This window comes from Asparagus officinalis, chromosome 4, assembly GCF_001876935.1.
Source record: "Asparagus officinalis chromosome 4, Aspof.V1, whole genome shotgun sequence".
NCBI classification, from domain to species: Eukaryota; Viridiplantae; Streptophyta; class Magnoliopsida; order Asparagales; family Asparagaceae; genus Asparagus; species Asparagus officinalis.
Genome location: NC_033797.1, coordinates 12,953,252 through 12,974,289, shown reverse-complemented (window position 1 = coordinate 12,974,289; position 21,038 = coordinate 12,953,252). Strand labels below are relative to the sequence as shown.

At 34.9% G+C, this 21,038-nt stretch overlaps 2 protein-coding genes across 2 annotated transcripts in view; one reads left to right on the top strand and one right to left on the bottom strand.

Annotated features, from left to right (window-relative positions):
• On the top strand, positions 678-16,707 carry LOC109836664 (transcription factor GTE9-like). The gene is made up of 11 exons (XM_020404638.1): positions 678-742; positions 1,591-2,832; positions 2,912-2,960; positions 3,067-3,222; positions 14,354-14,424; positions 14,536-14,605; positions 14,693-14,773; positions 14,854-14,969; positions 15,057-15,123; positions 15,470-15,600; positions 15,683-16,707. Exons 2-11 carry the CDS (start codon positions 1,612-1,614, stop codon positions 15,947-15,949), a joined length of 2,229 nt encoding a protein of 742 aa, XP_020260227.1. The 5' UTR covers positions 678-742; positions 1,591-1,611; the 3' UTR covers positions 15,950-16,707.
• LOC109836663 (protein PLASTID TRANSCRIPTIONALLY ACTIVE 10) overlaps positions 17,662-21,038 on the bottom strand; it is a 16,779-nt gene continuing 13,402 nt past the window's right edge. Inside the window, exons 11-12 of the mRNA XM_020404637.1 lie at positions 18,625-18,776; positions 17,662-18,523 (exon numbers count right to left, since the gene is read on the bottom strand). Of these exons, the coding sequence (XP_020260226.1) occupies positions 18,088-18,523; positions 18,625-18,776 (588 nt within the window). The 3' untranslated portion in view covers positions 17,662-18,087. The remainder of the gene's footprint in view (positions 18,524-18,624; positions 18,777-21,038) is intronic.

Below are 21,038 nucleotides of genomic sequence, written 5' to 3'. Positions count from 1 at the left end.
AATGCTCCCAGGTATAAACGTTACAGGTAAATATCCCAAAGTTTCAAAATATTACATCCCAAAGTTTCAAAATATTACATCTTGATGCTCTCTTGTTTATCTAATGTTTTGTTGGTGCCCTCTTGTTTATCTAATATCGCATATAAATACACTATATTTGTAAATAACTCACTTAAATACTCTAAAGTTCCTAAAAGTTTTAGTTTACTACCTCTATTATGTGATATTTTGGATATGTAAATAAAAAATAACACCATTTGAAAATTTTTAAGTATGAGGCATTCATTTGCGATAGCTACACACTTTAAGGCATTTTTTGCTTGACTTTAAAATGGAGATAAATGCAAGATTAGTGAAACTTTAGCGCATTTTAAGCTCAATTTAGCCTGTTTTGGTGGTGTAAGAATCTATATGAGCAATATAACCGCCCTCCAAAATTATGCCTCATGCCATCGAATTCAGGCACGTGCATCCTATGACAGATCCACGAGATTCACACGCTAAATCCTCAGTTGCCGAAGAGGACACGAGCGAGGACAGCGTGAGACAATCCTCATCCGTCCGATTAATCCAGCCCCCAAATCCTCCCTAAAATCAACGGCCAGGATCATCCCGATCCCTTGAAGCCCAGCTTCTATAAGTAAGGCCCAATAACCCACGACCGCAGTTTTCGAGCCTCTGGAGTTCTCTCTCTTCTCCTCGCCTTCTATATCTCTCAGGCCCATCGAACGAGAAGAAAGAGGTAAGCGATTTAGGTTTTTCTTTTTTTATTCTTTTTTGAAAATTTAGGGTTTTGGCTTCTGGTTTTAGGAGAGATCTAGGGTTTATTTGATGAATAGTTGAGGGCTAGCTTGTTTTCCCCTCAATTTTCTTTGATCATGCGATAATGGGCTCTGTTTGAGTTGGCATTGTGAGTTTTTTTTATTGGAAAAGGGTTAGGGTTTTGATTGGATCGATCGAGGAGTGGTGCTTGTAGTTGCAGTTGGTGCCGTGAGGGCGTTTGTTGGGGAAGGGGAATTTTGAGTGGGATTTAGGGTTTTTCTTGGTGTTTTCTAAAAGAAGTACAAATCTTGAAGTAATTTGTGGAGAAAAGGTGATTGGGTTTATTCATAAGGCAAGAAGTAATGAGAATGCACGTTATTGATTAAATTTTTATATTATGAAAATTTTGAAGTAGTAATCAAGAATTTTTTCTGTATATTTTCTGATGTACGCTGCAAAATGTAATTTTGATACTATCTAGAGTTATAAACAGTCGATAAAGGATCTGATGACAGATATTTTATTTGTTAGAGGATTGATGAAAGAAATTGGTGGTTATTCTTGTTATCGTAAAATAGAAGTTTTGCTGCAGATTCATGATTTGTAGTAATATGTTTCATCACTTCATATTTTTTAGTAGCGCAATAGCCAAATCCTTGGATAATAGCATGATATATGGAAGAATGGGTTGACGGGGATATTGTTTATGCTAATTCTACATTTTACTTGATATTAATTATATTTTTTTCTCAGATTTTCTAGGCTTTCAGTATAAGTAGTGTTTAATGTTGTGGAGGTAGTGAAAATATCTTTATTACTTAATTGCAGAGTCCTTTCATTTTTGCCCCTATGACACAAACAGTAATTCTGGAGTGCTCCAACGGGAAAAAGTTGAAAAAAACCCACAGCGATTGCTCATCTGCAATTATGGGGAAAACCCAGAAATTCTCAAAAGGTTACTCTTCTGGCTTCATTCCAGACTACAGACATGCTGCTGAAACAGTTGGGGAGACAGAAGGCTTTGCTAACTCCTGTCGTGTAGACTCCGAGGTTTCATGTACCCCAAAGAGAAAGTCCATGAGCATAAATGTGGATCAAAGAAACAGTTTCAATGTCCCTGTTCAAGTTATTTCTGCATCAAACATGTCTGATACAGAGAAGAAGGACCTATTGATGAGGCTGAGAGGCGAACTCGAGAAGGTTCGGATACTTCACAAGAAAATACTTTCTAGAACCTCAGCAGTTTCTAGTGGTGTTGCCTTATCGTCGTCCGGTGATGGGTATGCCAAGAAACAGGGTTTGAGTCGGGGAATGTCAGGTAGGGTTGAGATTAAAAGACAGGCTCCGTCCCTTCCTGGCAACTTTGTCTCTATGTTAATGAAACAGTGTGAGACCCTCCTTAAAAATTTGATGACCCACAGGTACGGTTGGGTCTTCAACACTCCTGTTGATGTTGTGAAGCTGAAAATTCCTGACTATTTCAACATTATAAAGCATCCAATGGATCTTGGAAGTGTTAAGAAGAAGTTAACATCTGGTTCCTATTCTAGCCTCTGGGCTTTTGCTTCAGATGTGAGGCTTACTTTCACCAATGCCATGACCTATAACCCCCCTGGGAATGATGTACACATTATGGCGGATGCCCTGAAAAATATATTTGAAAAGAAATGGAGGCCTATAGGAGAAAAACTGGCCTCAGTTGAAGAAATTATTAAAAGAGATAAACAAGCTACGAAGTCAGAATCACAATCCCTGCCAAAAAAGAGAAAACCTCCTCCACTAGATTTTGAAGCTCCCATATCAAAAAATTTAAAGCCAATGATGCCATTTAGTGAGAAGCAGGAACTTAAAAACCGGTTAGAATCTGCAGAAGAGGATCTGCCCGAGCATATCGTTAACTTCTTAAAGCAGCAAACTTACAATGCAAAGACCACTGAGGATGACGAGATAGAGATAGATATCGAGAGTCTCAGTGATGATACCCTATTTAAGTTGAGGAAGCTTGTGGACGAATATTTTGGTGCAAAACAAACAGTACCACAGGAGAAAGCAGAACCTTGCGAAATGGAGGTTAGCTCTTCTCTTTTTCAGTGACGTTTGGGGGCATCAGGATGTCCGGATCTGTTTGTAACTATATTTTCTTGTGCAGATTTTGGCTGAACCTGGAGTCAGTAATTCATCAATACATCCCTACCAAGGTCCTTTTTTCACATTTGATTAGAGATGCATGCAATTTTGTTCAATGCACTTCACTATAATTGCTACTTTGATTGTTTCTTATTATATTTGGTCCCCTTCATTCAGTTAGTGAGCCTGCTGATGAGGATGTTGATATTGGTGGGGATGATCTTCCAATTTCGAGCTATCCTCCTGTGGAGATACAAAAAGATACTGCACCGAGAAGTAGCAAGTGTAGCACCTCAAGCAGTTCCTGCAGTGACTCTGGTTCCTCATCCAGTGGTCAGTGTATGAGCAGTTTTCTAGTATTTTTTTCCGATTATTTCTGTTGCGACATTTTATTGTCAAGACATCATCTCTGGAGTTATTATATTGTCTTACATGTTATTCTATGCTATAATTAATGTTTATTTCAATGTTTTTGTTGTGGTACTTTTCGTGAAAGGAGAAACTTTGTTTGGCCTCATCACTCATGTTTTGGCTTCTATTTTACTTTTGAACTTGATGAAACTGTTCACTGTTTTGAAGTACTTTAAGTTTCTTGGTTGTTTGATATATTAGTTATGGTCTACACCCCCTAGGGTTTAAAACCTTATTTTATTGTTTATGCCTTACTGGATGTTATGCTGAACATTAGCAAACAGTGCTAAAGAAAAGGACGTCCCGATGCACGAGGCTTCTACCATAGTGAGGTCAGGGGAGGGTTAGTGTATGTAGCCTTATCCCACTGCGAAGAGGTTGTTTCCGATACTCGAACCTTCAACATTTAGGTCACACTGGGACAACTTTACTGTTGCGCCAAGGCTCACTCTAAAAAATTTGGAAGCTCGACTGAATAAATATTATTCTATGTTTAGGAAACAAAATTGTTTTTGTTAAGATTTTAAATCATTGAAAGCTGTCTAAATCTAATGCATGGATACTTGGTCATCAGCCTGTTGATTTTAAAAATTGAGGGATTTTTTATTTGAAGGATCACTTACTGGTTGCTGATTTCCTCAAAATTTAAACTAGATATTATGGGCCTGCGGAAAATTTATCAGATTTTGGAGAAGTGATTTAGAAAGAAAATTAAGGTAAAAATTATACAAAGGGAACGATACAGAAACCTAACATCAATAAGCAATCTTTATTTTTGTTCTCATACAACCTTGAAAAGGCCATTGTGATATCCTATCTAAAATGGAGAGCATGTTACTTGAGATTGGTATTAATAGGATCAAGGTGTTTGGTGTACAACAGTTTCCATGGATTCAAGAATTATCATAGCTAAAAACTATGATAGAAAGTAGAAACACCATAAATTAAGTAGGTTCAACCACTAATGGTAGTCTATGAAGCACGGACATGGACACGGCGACACGGACACGGACACGACAAAACCCAAAAAATAGGACACGGCGACAACTAGATTTTTAAAAATATTATTATTATATTTAGATAAATTTATAAAATTCAAACAACAAACTAAAATGTAATCCTCAAACAAAAATATTATTATTATATTTAGATAAATTTATAAAATTCAAACAACAAACTAAAATGTAATCCTCAAACACAAAATACTAAGCTACTAACAAGTCTAACATTACAAACATATGAAAATTACAAGAGAATAAAGATAAAGTTGCAACTAGTTCCATGACTACAAAATATTAAGTTACTACCATTGTAAAAATATAAAAATTACAACCAAAAGTGTATCTTAAAATAAAGTTTTTAAGTTGAAACATCAAAAAGATCATTCTATGGCTTTAACTCCTTCATCCTCCTCAAACATAACGGCCTCCATCGTGGGCTCGTCAAGAGAAATGACAGCAACATCTAAAATGCCGGCACCTTGAAATGAGTTGAAGGCATCTCTACTAATATCCCACATTCTTGATTTCCCTTCCATATACTCTTCCGAACTTCGCAAAAGTAAGCGAAGGTTGGTGTGAACATAAACAAGATCAGAGGGACGAAGAGATCGGTCGTAGAGGCCCTAATTTAATTAAATGGACACGGCGACATGGACACGGACACGACAAAACCCAAAAAATAGGACACGGCGACAACTAGATTTTTTAAAATATTATTATTATATTTAGATAAATTTATAAAATTCAAACAACAAACTAAAATGTAATCCTCAAACACAAAATACTAAGCTACTAACAAGTCTAACATTACAAACATATGAAAATTACAAGAGAATAAAGATAAAGTTGCAACTAATTCCATGACTACAAAATATTAAGTTACTAACATTGTAAAAATATAAAAATTACAACCAAAAGCGTATCTTAAAATAAAGTTTTTAAGTTGAAACATCAAAAAGATCGTTCTATGGCTTCAACTCCTTCATCCTCCTCAAACATAACGGCCCCATCGTGGGCTCGTCAAGAGAAAGGACAGCAACATCTAAAATGCTGGCACCTTGAAATGAGTTGAAGGCATCTCTACTAATATCCCACATTCTTGGTTCCCCTTCCATATACTCTTCCGAACTTCGCAAAAGTAAGCGAAGGTTGGTGTGAACATAAACAAGATCAGAGGGACGAAGAGATCAGTCGTAGAGGCCCTAATTTAATTAAATGAAACCCTAATTTAATTAACAGTAAATTCACGTAAAAACAGTAAAATCTTCATATGTATATTCAGAGAAAGAAAGAGAATCAGAGAGAGAGAGAGAGAGAGACGAAGAGATCCAGAGAGAGGGAGAGACGAAGAGATCGGTCGAGAGAGAGACGAAGAGATCGGGAGAGAGAGACTGACCTAGCAGCGACGAGCCGACGAGGACGAGCCTATCTCAAGACAGAGAGACAAAGGGATTGTGGCGATGTCGGTACCCTGGTAAGTGAAGAAATTAGGGTTTGGGTTTGGTTTTGAGTTTTGGCTTTTTCTTTTTTGTTCGCGAATCCCAGCCGTGTCGGGGGCGTTGACCGCTTGTCCGACGTGTGTCGAACGGGGTGCCCTTCCGGGAAGTTTTCAAACAGATAAGTAAATTTCATGTTCATTGGTAACATGTTGCTTATAGTCATCATGTTTGGTGATTAATAAACGTTTCGTCTTAATTTGCAACTTTTCTTCAGTTTCCCCTCAACGTCATGCTGCCAATCTAAGGCCATAGTTACCTGATAATTCAATATGAGTCAATAGCTTAACCTTCTTGGAATGTTTGAGTCTAGTTTCACTACTGAAGGCTGATTATATATTTGAGTAAGATTTGGATCAAATATATTTGGGAACCGGCAATCCTAGTTCAACTTAAATGTATAGGAAGATGCATTAAATGACAGGGTTTCAAATTTCAGAAGGAAATCACTAGGGTTATTACTCCACAAGTATCCTTCAAATTTCAGAAGGAAATCACTAGAGTCACACACACACACACACACTTGTATCAGCAATCCATTTTAATTATCGCAACCGTTGCTAATAGCAGATAAACTGACAAGCATTTTCCTCTCCTCTCGAGGGGAAATAAAGAAAAAACTTAAAATTCTACATGGAAAACTTACAAAAGCCATTGAATCAGAAAGCCATTCTCTATTCGTTTTCGAATTTCGAAAGTAACCAAATAACTTTCTATTTGGAAAGTTCAAAACATTCAAACTGCTCTCCACCCTTATCATAATCCAAACCCTATTAGCCTCAGTCTTAGGTGTGTGAATGGATAGTTGGAACAATTAGAACAATGTTGTCAGTTATATTGTTCGAATTGATAGTTATGTGGGTGGCTAATTTTGTTTTCACAGATTGGTGGCTTGGCTAAGTTTATTACCCAAGTACCAAATTCCACAAATTAAGTAATAAAATCTTCAGAATCGATGTAAAAAGGCTTTCTGGTTTCCTGGATAGATATGACTTATTTTTTAACATGGGAAGAGAACAAAAGGATTTTTAGTTTTGTTAATCATTGGCTGGTAGCAATATTCGCCAATGTTGTAGTTACTCATTAATTAGTGTTAGCATATGAATGATATTAATTTTGAAGTTTAAGAGAAATTATAAGTAACATTATTGATGTCCCTCTGAAATCTATTTTCATCTTTTGTTGGGTTCAAAATTCATGAACCAGCACTCGACACAAAACTTAATTGGATTCCATTTAGAATCCAAACCTGACAAGAAAAATATTCACACTTCTTTTTCAATATTTGAATCTAGAGCTAAGATAGCCATGCAGACCAGGTTATCAAGTACCATTTACAGTTATGAACAGAACCTGTGTTCTATCTTGTGAGAGAGCTCAACTTTGTTCCTATGTAAGAACACATGCAATTTAGGGTGAGGTTATGCTCAACAAGTGAAACATGTCTATTATTTTCACTTGGAAACTAGTTTACATCTATGATTCTATATAAGGAATTTTGTCATTCTGTTCCAATGCCAAACATGTGCAAGGATTTTTGATAATTCAGATACGACATTTATGGACATGTGAATAAGGTAAACAAGTGAATATGATCCATGCGTATGTAAACATATCTTTCATGAATGTCATTTCTCCATGCATAAAAATTAGTTTGTAGGGAACTCCATAGGCTTAGCCCAACCAGACATAATTGGGGTCAGGTTAAGCCTTGGAGAAAGGTAGTAATGGTAATCACTATGTGGAGTAGCAGCAGCAGCTGGCTAAAGTCATGCTGGCAACAAGTGGAGTTTGTAGTGGGCAAGGTGAAGTGAAGTAAATGCAGAGGAAAAGAAGAAGTAGAACCTTACTGAGGGTTGGAGCAACCTATAACTTGTACTCACGTTGGTCGCAGCCAGAGCCGGTCCTGGGTTTTCTAAGGCCCAGGGCAAATTTTCTCAAGTGTGCCTCTTTATACAAATTAAACAAATAAATAAATAAATTATCAATTAATTAATTTTATTAAAATTATAAGATTTTACAAAAGACAATATTCTTTTCATTGCATTAAAAGAAGGTTTCATTGCATTAAAAGAAGGAAAAAGAGTACCCCCGGATTGTAAACATTGCATTAAAAAACGAAAACTACATATTTGAGTCTACATGCTTCCTCCCAAATCTCCATAAGCATTTCTTGATTTGATCAATCTTCTTTTCATCCTCCACAATTAATCGAAGCAAAGAATCATCACATGTACCTACAAAATAAAAATAGCAATGAAATCTCAACTACAAAACATCATTTAAAATGTCTTCTTGTTGCACTTTTAGATGCAAAGTAATCAATTATACTATCATATTTAATGTTCTCTAACATATCCTTTTCAATGCATAATATCGCTAATCCATTTAGCCTATCTTGAGTCATGGTGGTCCGCAAGTAAGATTTCAATAATTTTAATTTAGAAAAACTTCTTTCAGCAGATGCCATAGTCACAGGTATAGTCAATAATATCCTATAAGCAACCATTACATTAGGAAACATATCCACACTCTTTACAAACTCAAGAATTTTAATGGATGTCCATGGTTTATCTGTTTCATATGCTTCTTTTGGTAACATCACTTGCAACACCTGTAATTCTGAAAATAAGTCTCTTGCATCAACATCAGAAACATCACCATGTTTTAAAGCATTTTCAAGATTCACACAAAAACTTTTTAATTCATTATCATCAAGCGAAGTCAATTTTGCAGCATCAAATAAGAACCCAAAGATAGATTCAAAACAATGCAATTGTTCAAACCTACTCTTCAATTCACCAAGAGCAATATCCACTATAACAAGAAAATAATCAGTTCTAAATTATTCTTCAGCTGATTGTTGTTCCCTATCACTATTGAAAACCTCATCAAAATGCCTTTTTCTACAAACTTGACGTTTTTTTGGAAATATAGGCTCAATTCCCATATCAAGGGAAATTTGTTTAGCATCAATCATGGCAGAAACAAACCCATTTATTCTATAGTTTTCAAAAAATAACACAAGTCCTTTTAATTGTCTTACAGCAGCATCAAGACGCATGTCTTCAGATTGTAACTTTTTACTAAGTTAATCTTATGCAAAATGTCATGCTAAATAACCAAACTTAATATAAATTCAAAACTTGAAAGCTCTCCTGATGCTAAACTTTGAGCATCTCTACTCAATTTGGCATCTTCACTAATTTCTGTTAATTTAAATAAAGCTTCTCTAATTTGGGAAGCTTGAGATTTTATTGCTTTGACACTTTCAATGTGACTTTCCAACGTGTAGTTGATAATGATTTCAAAGTCAAACCATCTATGTAATCAAATAACACATTCCATCGCTTTGTTGAATTAGAGAATACCGTATATATGCATTGACATGCTCCAAAAAAAGATTTTGCTTTAACACATGAGTTGGCCATATTACAAACTATTAAGTTGAGACAATGAGAACCACATGGCATGTAAAATGCTCTAGGATTTATATCAAGTAATCTTTTTTGTACACCTAGATTTTTTCCTTTCATATTAGAGCCATTATCATAACCTTGTCCCCTCACATCATCAATATTAAGTGTAAGGGACTCAATTACATTTTGCAATTCATTAAAAAATCCTAATCCAGATGTATCTTCCGCATTCAGAAACTTTAAAAAGTAGTCTTCTATATTTATTGGAGTACTTGAAACATCTACACACCTTAATATTAAAGTCATTTGTTCTTTGTGACTTGCATCAGGAGTACAATCAAGAATGACAGAAAAATATTTAGTTTTTATTTTTTCAATGATTGCATGTTTAACATTTGATGCTAAAATAGCCATCAACTCATTTTGAATTTTATAGCTAAGATAATGATAATAAATCTTCTTATCTTGAATGAGTCGAAAATGGTGTTGCATTACTAGATCAAACTCTGCAATCATTTCAAGCAGGCCTAAAAAGTTACCATTACCATCTTCATAAATTTTTTCATTTGTTCCACGAAAAGCCAAATTATGTATAGCAAGACATTTCACAACAACAATGATTCTGACAATAACATTTTTTCAGTGTAGTTTATCTTTCTTGATTAGCTCTTGTAATTCTGTATCAATTGTTTGATTTGTTTTCAATCTGATTTGCAATTCAACACAAGACCTCAAGTTAGTGAGGTGTTCAATATTGCTTTCATGTTGTCTAAGCTTCTCACCAAGATGTTTCCAATATCTAATTCCTTCACTAGTTAACTGACTTCTAGAATTCATTGTTTTAAATAACTTACAACAGAAACAAAACACTTTATCCAACTCATTTGAGTACACTAGCCATTTTCGATCCTTAGTTTCCCCGTTTGGTAACGTACGAATATAATAATTTGAAGAAAAATGTCTATTGTGTTCGTCCATGGGGAATTTGAGATTAGTTTCTCTTAGGGGACCTTTTTCTACAAGTAAATCTCTCATTTTTGCATCAAGATTATCCCAAACTCGTGGATCATAAATGTTCAAATCAAATCTTGTTTCGGACATTCATTTTCATGGCAAGGTTCATCAATATTTTCATTTTCATCAAGGAAAGGTTCATCACTACGTTCATTTTCATCTAGATCACCAATTTCTTCATTCACATCATTCTCATTTTCTACTAATTCTTCCAATTGAATTGGGTGTTCATATTCATTTGGTAAATCACCTTCATCTAAATTTTCAAGTGAAGCATTGGTTTGTTTAACAAAATATTTATTCAAAGATCCTCTTAAACTTTGAGCAATTTCATCATTTTTTTCTTTTTTTGTCTCTTGAGATTTCCGAAAAGTTGTTTCTTAGGAAACATTTTTTAATTTTTATAATAAACACTTAACAAAGAACAAAGAACAATAAAACATGGATTTTGAGCATATGTTCTTCCACTTGAAACTTCCAATTATAAAGATCAAGAATCACAGCCAATGTTTCTGTTGAATCAAATAATAATTAAGAAAAAGTTAAAAAGATATGTATTACAAATTTGCAAATTACAAAATTTATACATCTAAATTCTATATCTTATCTTAAAAAAAAGTACCTTCAAAGAAAGTCGCTGCTACCTATTAGTCCAGTCGAACCCCACGAGGTCAGAGTTGGGGCTTAATCAAGAGCATCCTGATACAAAAGTTTAGATTAAATACTGAACCATAGAATCAAGAGTTAATGAGTTATCAAAGGAAGTTCAACATTTCAGAGCTCATACACAATTGAATAACATAAGCAAAACCCAACTAATTTAATCTCATAGGTAATAAATAAGGATATCAAGGGACCGTCTTCCCAACAGAAAATTGCCAGATACAAGACTTTAATTTGAAGAGTCCTCCATCGAGGCTTCTACAAAATATATTGAATTCTACTTGCAAACACATGTAGAAATCAATCAGAGAGATTCCAAAAACTTCAAGCAGTTTCCCCAATTCAATCTATTAATCTAAAAATAAAGAATTTTAGAGAATTTTGAGAAATAGTGAAATACCCAAATGGAGAATCATGAAGAAATCTGGAAATCCAGTATCAAGGAGCGATCGACCTTGGCGCAATACGAACTGTCGAATAATTTTAGAGAGGGAGAGGGAGAGAGAGAGAGAGAGAGAGAGAGAGGAAAATCTAGTAAAGGAAGAGATGAGGTGAAGAAGAGGCGGTGGGTTGATGGGAAATTAGCAGAGCCGGCCTAGGGGTAGGACCAGGGGTGAAGAAGAGGTGGTGACAGCTTGCTATGAGTTGTAAACTTGTAATCGCTATCATGGGGTACATTTACGAATGGATGTTAGTTCACCTTATAGTTTGCTCACCCACCCCTAGTGCCCCCCTCAGTTGTGGGCCCCGGGTTGTAGCCCTGGTGGCCCTAGTTTAAGGCCGGCTCTGGTCGCAGCTAAAATGTGAGAGAAGAGGAAGATAAAGAAAATTTAACTATAGGAAGAAAAGTTATGAACGGAAACTTCACTGGTTTTCTAGGGGTTTTAAGGTTTAGTGTTCAGCTTCAGATGCGTCTGATCATGCTTACTTGGCGCGTCTTTTTTTCGCTGCCGCCCACGTGTGGCCGTGCGCTACTTATAATCATGATATAATATATTCATATACCTTATATAGTTATACTTATATATATATCCACTATGATACTATCATATATATAATATACTATATAACTAATATACTATATATGGATTGCATTCGCGTTGTGACCGGTGCCGCGCGCTCACGTCCTCAGTACTCACTATAAAATGCACCTCGTGTTCTGCATTGCCCTGAAGATACTTGGTTCTATATTTAATATTATATTATCTAATAAATTATATATAAATATTATATAAAGTTATTTTATTACACTATTATTAAAAAATTAAGTTATATTATTATTAGTACTTATACTATTATTAACATACATTTAATAGTAATTTAGATTTGCTTATTATTATGTTATTGAACAATTTATTTAAGAGTATATTTATTAAATAATAATGTAATTATTAGTTTAAGTAACACTATTAAAATAATTAAATCATTTATATTATTAACTATTTATGCTATCTAGATATTTTATTACAATGGTAATTAAACAATGGCAATAATCTTAATATCATATGACTTTATGCTGTAAAGAATATTACCTTGTTCAATAATTAACATTGTCTTAGTAATAAAAAACTAGATGTTATAAATTAAAAATGTTTTTATTCAGAAAAATTGCTTTATATAAAAATATTGGATCCTTGAAATTTACGAGACATTTATTTTCCAACAAAAAGTGCATGTCTCATAGATTTCAAAGATCCAATATATTTATATAAATCAATTTTCCTAAATAAAAGTATTTTTAATTTATAATGGCCAATTTTTATTCCTAAGAAAATATTATAATGTCGAGCAAGGTAATATTTCTTACAATAAGAATCAATCCCTATCTATAGTATTATTAATAATTATAATTATGTATAATAATTTGTTAAATAATATATTTACTATTTCATTAAAATTAATAATAATTTATAATAATTTATAATATGTTTATGAATTTTATTATCATTATAAATTATTAATATATTCTAGTGAATGACCAAATATTTTGGGAAAATGAAGAGAAAAGTATATGCCATAAATTTCAAGGATCTAATATTTTTATATAAAGGAATTTTCCTAAATAAAAGCATTTTTATCTATGGCTTCTAAATTTTTATTACTAAGACGATATTAATTATCATATTCTTTATAACATAAAGAATCAATCCCTATTTATATTATTATTAATAATTATAATTATGTATAATAATTTATTAAATAAATAATTTTACTACTTTATATAATTAACAATTCTTTATAGTAAATTATAAATATTTATGAATTTTATTATCATTATAAATTATTATATATTCTAGTGATTGACCAAATATTTTGAGGAAATGAAGAGATGCGTAGTTAATGGGAGGTGATGGATCATTAATTTTATAAATAATGGTATAATTGTGAGTTATAAAAAATTGAGAGGGTAAAAAAGAAATCAAAAGTTTTGACATGAGTATTCTCTTTTATTAGTATAGATGTAGATGAGCTACCAAGTGATGAAATTGTGAGGTCCACACCTTTGATGTGACAACTAGGGCGGGCCTCACCACACGCGCATCTCATGGTAGCTCATTTTTAAAAAAATGAGCTGCCACGTCATACACTTTTTTTTCCACACATTTATTTCCTCACGCTTTCGTGAAACATAATTATAAAAAATGCACATGCCTTCTGCAAGAAGATTTTCTTCTCTCGCTCAACTGATCTATGCACTTTATGATTTCCACATCAATTACAGATGATGTACATAAGCCATTGTTTTAAATATCCCCGACATGACCCGATATATCCTTTTACATGGCTTGCCGCAACCGATATGGTCTTTAAATATCCTTTATCGCTTTTTGGCTATTTTGAGTGATAAATCCCCGATATGGCCGATATATTAGCCGATATGTGGACCAATATATCTTTTTATATAGCTTGTTGCAAAATAATATACCGTGTTTGGAATTTTTAGACGAGATATCAAGATTTCCCCATTATATCAAATGATATTTTGCCCTAAAAAAAGCAGATCGAATGTTGCAACGTTGCTTTGCACTTTTGTTTGTTTTAGAAGGTTGATTAGTGATCCTAAACATATATTATTCATATTTTGTATGCTTAAATTTTCATTACGTATGTTGAGATTATATTGTAATGCATTATACTATGTATGCAAACATTCATTATGGAATTCCGATATTTACCACATATCCCCGATATTTCCCCAATATCTGCAATCCGATATGAATTTTGGCCATCCGATATTTCCCCAATATCCGATATTTAAAACCTTGACATAAGCTGAACTTTGTCGTAAAAATACTTTAGACAAACTAATAATTACCATTGTCTAGGTATCCGCAGCTGAAAGTAGAATGTTTGGCTGGATTTGAGGAAATATGCCTGTCAATTTTATTTGCAAATTGATTGTTTAATTTTATTACTATTTGCACACTGAACGATTATATGCCTTTCAATCACTATGCAGATTCAGATTCTGGGAGTTCTTCTCGAGGAAGTGAATCCGATGCTAAAGCTGCCTCTCCAAATTCAATTAAGGTATGCAGTTTATTTTATTTGTTAGATTTGTGCATGTGAGCACAGCTTGGATCATTAGCAGGCGTTTTCTTTTGTATTAGAATGTATTTATAGGAGTCCGTGATATTGCAGGAACATGAACAACCTGGGGTAGCTGTGGGCACCGAAAAATGCGATACTGCAGTCTCATTTGATGCAAACAGTACGTTTTGAATTTGCCACCTTTTGTCTTGGGCAGTGATCAATCTCTTGAGCATTCCTTAGAGAAATTTTTTTGGGCATTATACAGGAACGATTAGTGGGATGGATCAGCAAGACCATAGTGCTCATCTAGAGCCTACATCTGTCGAGGCAGATGACTATCGAGAGGGTAAGCATGTGTTTCTGAAAAGAAAATTGTAAAACCATGAGGTCTGTAACCGTTGACCTATATACCAATGAATATTCTAGGGGAGAATGCAACATCCAAGAGGCAAGTCTCCCCAGATAAGCTTTATCGAGCGGCTCTACTGAGGAATCGTTTTGCTGATACAATTCTGAAAGCTCGCGAGAAAACCCTCAATCAGGTTTGTTGCGTCAGTCTCTAATGTTTCACTCTCTTTTGTTTAATGGTTTCGCTATGATTGTCACTGGAGGATGCTTTGTGATTTTAGGGTTTAAAGAAGGATCCTGAAAAGTTGCGCCGTGAGAGAGAGGAACTTGAGCGACAACAAAGGGAGGGTATGAGCCAAACCTTGTATTGCTGCATAACTATTGCTCCATTTTTCTTTTAGGTTTTGTTATATTAGACCCCCAAATTTTAGTTAATTCTATATTAGATCCTCGAATCCATTAAGTTGTTTTAAATAAGAAGTCGAAATCTATTAAGTTATTTTAAATGAGACCCTCAAATCTACTAAATTGTTTCAAATAAAACACCCATTTCAGACAAGTACGAAGATTTGGGGGGTCTAATTTAGAAAGATGAAAATTTGTGGGTCTAATATAGAATTAACAAAGATTTGGGGGGTCTAATATGTCAAAAACCTTTTTTCTTCCATGCATTAAACTTTACTTATCAAAACAGAGAAAGCTCGGCTGCAAGCAGAAGCCAAAGCTGCTGAGGAGGCTCGAAGACAAGCTGAAGCAGAAGCAGCAGCTGAAGCTAAGAGGAAGAGGGAACTTGAGAGAGAAGCAGCACGTCAGGCTCTGCTCCAGGCAAGTACATGTTTTCATTGATTGCCGGTGTCCGTTTAATCTGCTATTTTTATTTGATGTTGGATAGTTTGGCCTCTTGCAGATCGAAAGAACAGTGGAGATTAATGAGAACAGCTTATTTATGAAAGATCTAGAAGTACTTGGAACTGGCCCTGCTGAAAATATATCGAGCACAGTTCATGAGATGAGTCCAGATCCCTTGCAGGGTTTGGGTTGTTTTAACGTTGGGGGAAGTAACCCTCTGGAACAGCTCGGATTGTTCAGGAAAGATGATGATGATGAAGAGGAAGAGGAATGTGGACCGACTAGTCCTCCACAAGATGATATCGAGGAGGGAGAAATTGATTGAGAATGGCTTTAGCTGCTGCCAAGTTGACGAAAGAGGAAAATCGGGAAGTTCCAAGCTCGTTTTGGTTCGATGGTATGCTGGGGTTTTAAACCATGCACATCTTTTTGAGAACGGATTGATATCTCCAAGCCCAGCGGTTTATGTTAACAGGATCGAGGGTTTTTATGAATACCCAACTGAATGATTCATTTTGGCGTTTAAAGTGCACTCACGGACTTGGGGATAGTTGCCTTAATTATGGACTAAGTTTTTTTAGTCCTATTTTGAGGGAGATCTGAACTGTGTGAATGTTGGGAGTAAAAAGAAAGAGGCTTTCAGCTGTACTGACTGCAGGGTGGGGACTGATGGAGGAAACTATACTTTCTATGCTTTTTATTGCCTCGCAAAGATTCACATTCATTATATGGGCTGAGTGTGGAGGCATCAGAGTTATTTTATCTTTCTGTTGAAAGGCTTTCTGTAGATTGTTGTTGATATGTAAGATTCATTGACCTATGCTCCTCCGTTGCATCACGCACTGTGCGCACACTTCGGATCAAATTAAAACTGAAGGGTAAAGAAGAAAAAGGAGAAAGAGTGAAAGGGGTGAAAAAAAAGAGGGTGAAATGCAATTATTATTTATTGCAGTAGGCTAGAACCTTTGCCTAATTGTTCATTCTTGTCAGGCTCTAGGCGGAGAAGTGGGTACCAAAAACTCAAGACCTGGTTGTGTCCTAGGCTATCAAAATTTGCAATTGTGAGCCGAACGTTTCGATAAATTTGGCACCAATAGAATTTTTTGTTTGTTTTATTGCTAAAAGATAATTGCTCCAATATAAGATCAATACGGAATATATGAGAAAGGTTATTTCTCAAATTTGTTGTTTGGCAAGAGTTTCAAAGAACACCTCAAGACGAAATGTTGGGTAGTTTCCGAGGAAGGGGTTTCACAACCTTGTTGATGAATACCCTGCATCAGTATGGGGTGTGTCAAGTTAGGCACCTCTTGTGGTGTAGAAGCACTCTCAACCTACATGATGTAGTAGATGAAATTTTAGACGAAGTCGACCATGCTTCAATTATGGACACAACATAGGATAATTTCTCGGACTGAAGTAGTTCTACGGATAAAATCATGTACTAAGCTGACAATGCATTATAGACAAGGATTGTTAGGTTTGCACTTCTATTGTCATCGACCCGGGACATATTATGTAGTTGATTACTTACGTTGACATTGATCTTTTAATCTAAGGCCTCGTTATAGTAATGGAAGCTAGAATGCTCATTTCCATTTCTTCTCAGTGGGCATTCCCAATGAGCTGGTAAGGAATGAACATTCCTACTTACGTGGGAACAAAATGATTAAATTACATACCATATATGCCATAAAATAAATTACATTCTCATTCATTCTCTAATTTCATCCAAACATGAGAATGAAAATGTGAATTTCATTCCCACACTAATTTCGTTCCGTTCCTTGCTTTATTATATTCTCACTTGATCCGCTTCCCGCGTACCAGATGGGCGTAAAAAAACCCAGCAATTTCAAGTGGAAAAAAAGTTGGAGCCTCCCACTCATTGCAGATTCACAAGTAGAAAGCGGAGAGGAAATCTCTTTTTAATGCAAATCATTGATTATTTTAATCTACCATAATGGACAGTTATAATCCATTTCACTAACAACACATCGTTTCCCCATGAATTGTTCATTTCTAGTTTACACTCAATTAAACAAATCACGACGTCCCACATACCCATGAATTATGTTCGTTTATATTTTACACTCAAACAAATCATGACATTTTATTACTCAATCAACTGATATAAGAGAAGTAATGTCTCCACTACTTTTTGGTAGTGGAGAGAATCCAAATCCACCATAAAAACCCAAGTGAGACGAGATCTACTTATTTGATGAAAATTTTGATTTATTCTTTTTCCTTTTCCCCTCCTTTCAACGTGAAAGCGTCCATGACTCTATTAACGGCTCACTGGATACCTTCATCAACTTTGCTGCAACGTTAACATGACTGTAAAATCCAACAACCTTATCTCTGCATATCTTCACAAAATCTTGCCCAACTCATTTATCAACAAAAATATTGCTTACCACACAGCTAAGAACAAGACGAGGAAAACACATTTCTCCATCACTAATTCTCAAACATGCCTTCGTCTGACATCCTAGGTGATTCGGTACCATTAACAAGTGGCTTGTTCGTCGAATTAGAATTTGAGCTGCCTAAAATACTATAATCAAAGTCCAAATCATCATCATCGTCGTCGTCGACAACCTCTTCTTCCTTTTCCTCAATTTCTTTTGGCATAATCTTCATCTGGGCTTCTCGGCGTTCCCTTTGCTTGATTGCTTCTTCATATGACATCTCATACCAAACATTACCTCTCGCAACTATGGATTTGTTGTGGTCTTCAGTCATTCTCTCTTGCCTGCTTTTCTCGGAGTTCTTGGGCTCTCCCCAATAGTCGTAGCGATACATAGGTTTTGTTGGGTCATACTTGTCCTTGTCAAATGCAGTATCAATATCATATCTTCCAGGTTCCTCAACAGGAAGGCCGAGAGCTTTTCGGCTGACAATGAAGCCAAATATAACAATATCATCAAACAATTGAGTGTTGGTAAATATTAGTTCACATTAAACAGTGCGGAGGATGGAAAACATGAAGCATACCAGCTGATGTCTCTGGTTAAAGCTTCTCTTTCTTCGAATGAGCGACGCCAATGCATTAGGTCATACTCGTCCATCTCTATATTCCGTCTTAACTTGTCGACTTTAAACTCTTCTCCTCTACCTTCTGCTTCCTTCTTTAATTTGTTGTTCAACTGCATTGGAAAGAAAAATGGACAAGGATTCAGTTCCTTGAAGAGTAACAAATGAATTGCAAATAACTTGAAATACAGATATAAGGCAATTGCTCTGATCCAAGACTCTACATTGCTCACTAGAAGAACAACAAACACCTTCTCACTCTGTGTGCATATACACACTTTAATAACGGGCATACAATTGGCTTGTGATATACCAGGATGCCAAATCTATGTAACCAAGTTAATTACTATGAGTTCGATAGGGATGTCAAATGGGTGGTTTTGGTTGGGTCTTGGTTGGCTCATAAATGGGTGGGTACATTTATGACCACTTGACCATTTATGACCCATTTAGCATTTGCTAAATGGGTTAGTTCTCAACCACCCATTTACTAAATGAGTGGTTTATGGGTGACCCAATAACCCATTTAGTTATGATTATGATGCTTCTATATATATGTAAGTTTTAGGGATCTACTTGCAAACTTTCAGGGGTTTTTGGCAAATTTCCAGGGGGGTTTTCTGCAAACTTTTAGGGGGTTTTCTGCAAACTTTCAGGGTTTTTTTTACAAACTTTCAGGAATTTTTTTGCAAACTTTCAGGGGGTTTTCTATTACAAACTTAAAAATTCAACATCTGAACCTCAATTAGCTAATTATATGACGGAATACTTGAGAACAAATTAAACTTGTCCAGTACAACACCATGGAATCATGGAACGACAAATTAAATTACTTACAAGACGAAGAATAAATTAAATAGCGAGAAAATGAACGAATTGAATCAATGATGAGATGTGACTCGGTTACTTCTCATTTGCTTATAAGGTAAACCCGTAGAGTGCACGAACACAAACAGGAAAGCCATCGAGTTAACAGCCCAGATGTAACTCGGTTACTTCGTTTGTGGAACAAAATGATACTGTTAAGTAAAGATGATATCCGAGCGCGAGGCTTCCCAATAAGGAAGCTGACTTACCGAGCGTACAGATTTTTTTCAATGCATAGCCTGCACTGCCAGCGAAGTTGTCTAAATAAACTTTGAGAGAGGTAAAAACATCCTAACTAAATTTGGCTCTAAAAACCCACGCACCACACATTCCATAAAAAAATCCTAACTAAATCTTTTTGCCGTCTAAATTTGTCAAAAAAATATGGTAAAAATATCACGTCCCACTCCGAGGATCTTAAAAATCCTGCACCTCCTTAGCTTTGCGTGAACTACCGAAGTTTTTTAGATTTCATGTGTCATTTGTAAGTTTAGAAAATTCTAAGATTGTTTTGTAGTTTTGAACTCTTGAGGGTGCTTTTTGCACTTTTTAAACTTTGAGGGTGCTTTTTGTAAATTATAAATTTATAAGGGGCTGCTAGTAATTTTTTGATTTCATGTGTCATTTGTAGGTTTTAAAATTTCAGGATAGTTTTGTAATTCTAAACTATGGAGGGTGTTTTTCTAAAAATTTAAAACTTTGAGGGTGTTAATTGCAAATTTTAAATTTATAGGGGACTATTGAAATTTTTTAGATTTCATATGTCATTTGCAAGTTTAGAAAACTCTAAGATTATTTGGTAATTTTGAAGTCTTGAGGGTGTTTTTCTCATTTTCTATAACTTTTAAGGGTATTTTTTACAAATTCTAAAATATAAGGAGGGTGTTGGTAATTTTTGAATTTCATGTGTCATCTGTGAGGTTAGAAAATTTTGATAGTTTTTTTATAATTTTTAACTCTTGAGGGTATTTTTATAATATTTTAAACTTTGAGGGTGTTTTTTGCAAATCTCAAAATTTTAAGGGGTTTTAGTCATTTTAATTGTTTTCTATAATTTTTAACTTTTAAAAATAAGTTTTGTAATTGTTGAAGCATTGAGGGTGTTTTTAAAACAATATCCATCTAAACGGGTAAATGGGTGGGTAATAACCCGCCCATTTATCTTTAATAGAAACTATACCCACTCATTTATGACCCATTTAACTAAATGGGTGGGCTTGGATGGTTCATTTGGCGGTTGGGTATGGGTGAGCAATTGGTTTTGGGTCCATTTTGCCATCCCTAGAGTTCGATAATTTTGACAAAGGGCAGCCTGGAACATGGTCTTTGAAACACTTGGGAACTAGATACTTTGGGAAGGAGAACAATATCTCTTTTCCATGTCACTCCCTGTTCCTTTCACTGTCTTTGAACTATTTCTTTAATTTTTTAACTGCTTATTTAAGTGAAAATGAAAATCATTATGGAAAGTTATGGAAAATGTTTTCACATAGAGTTTTTTTTCCTAA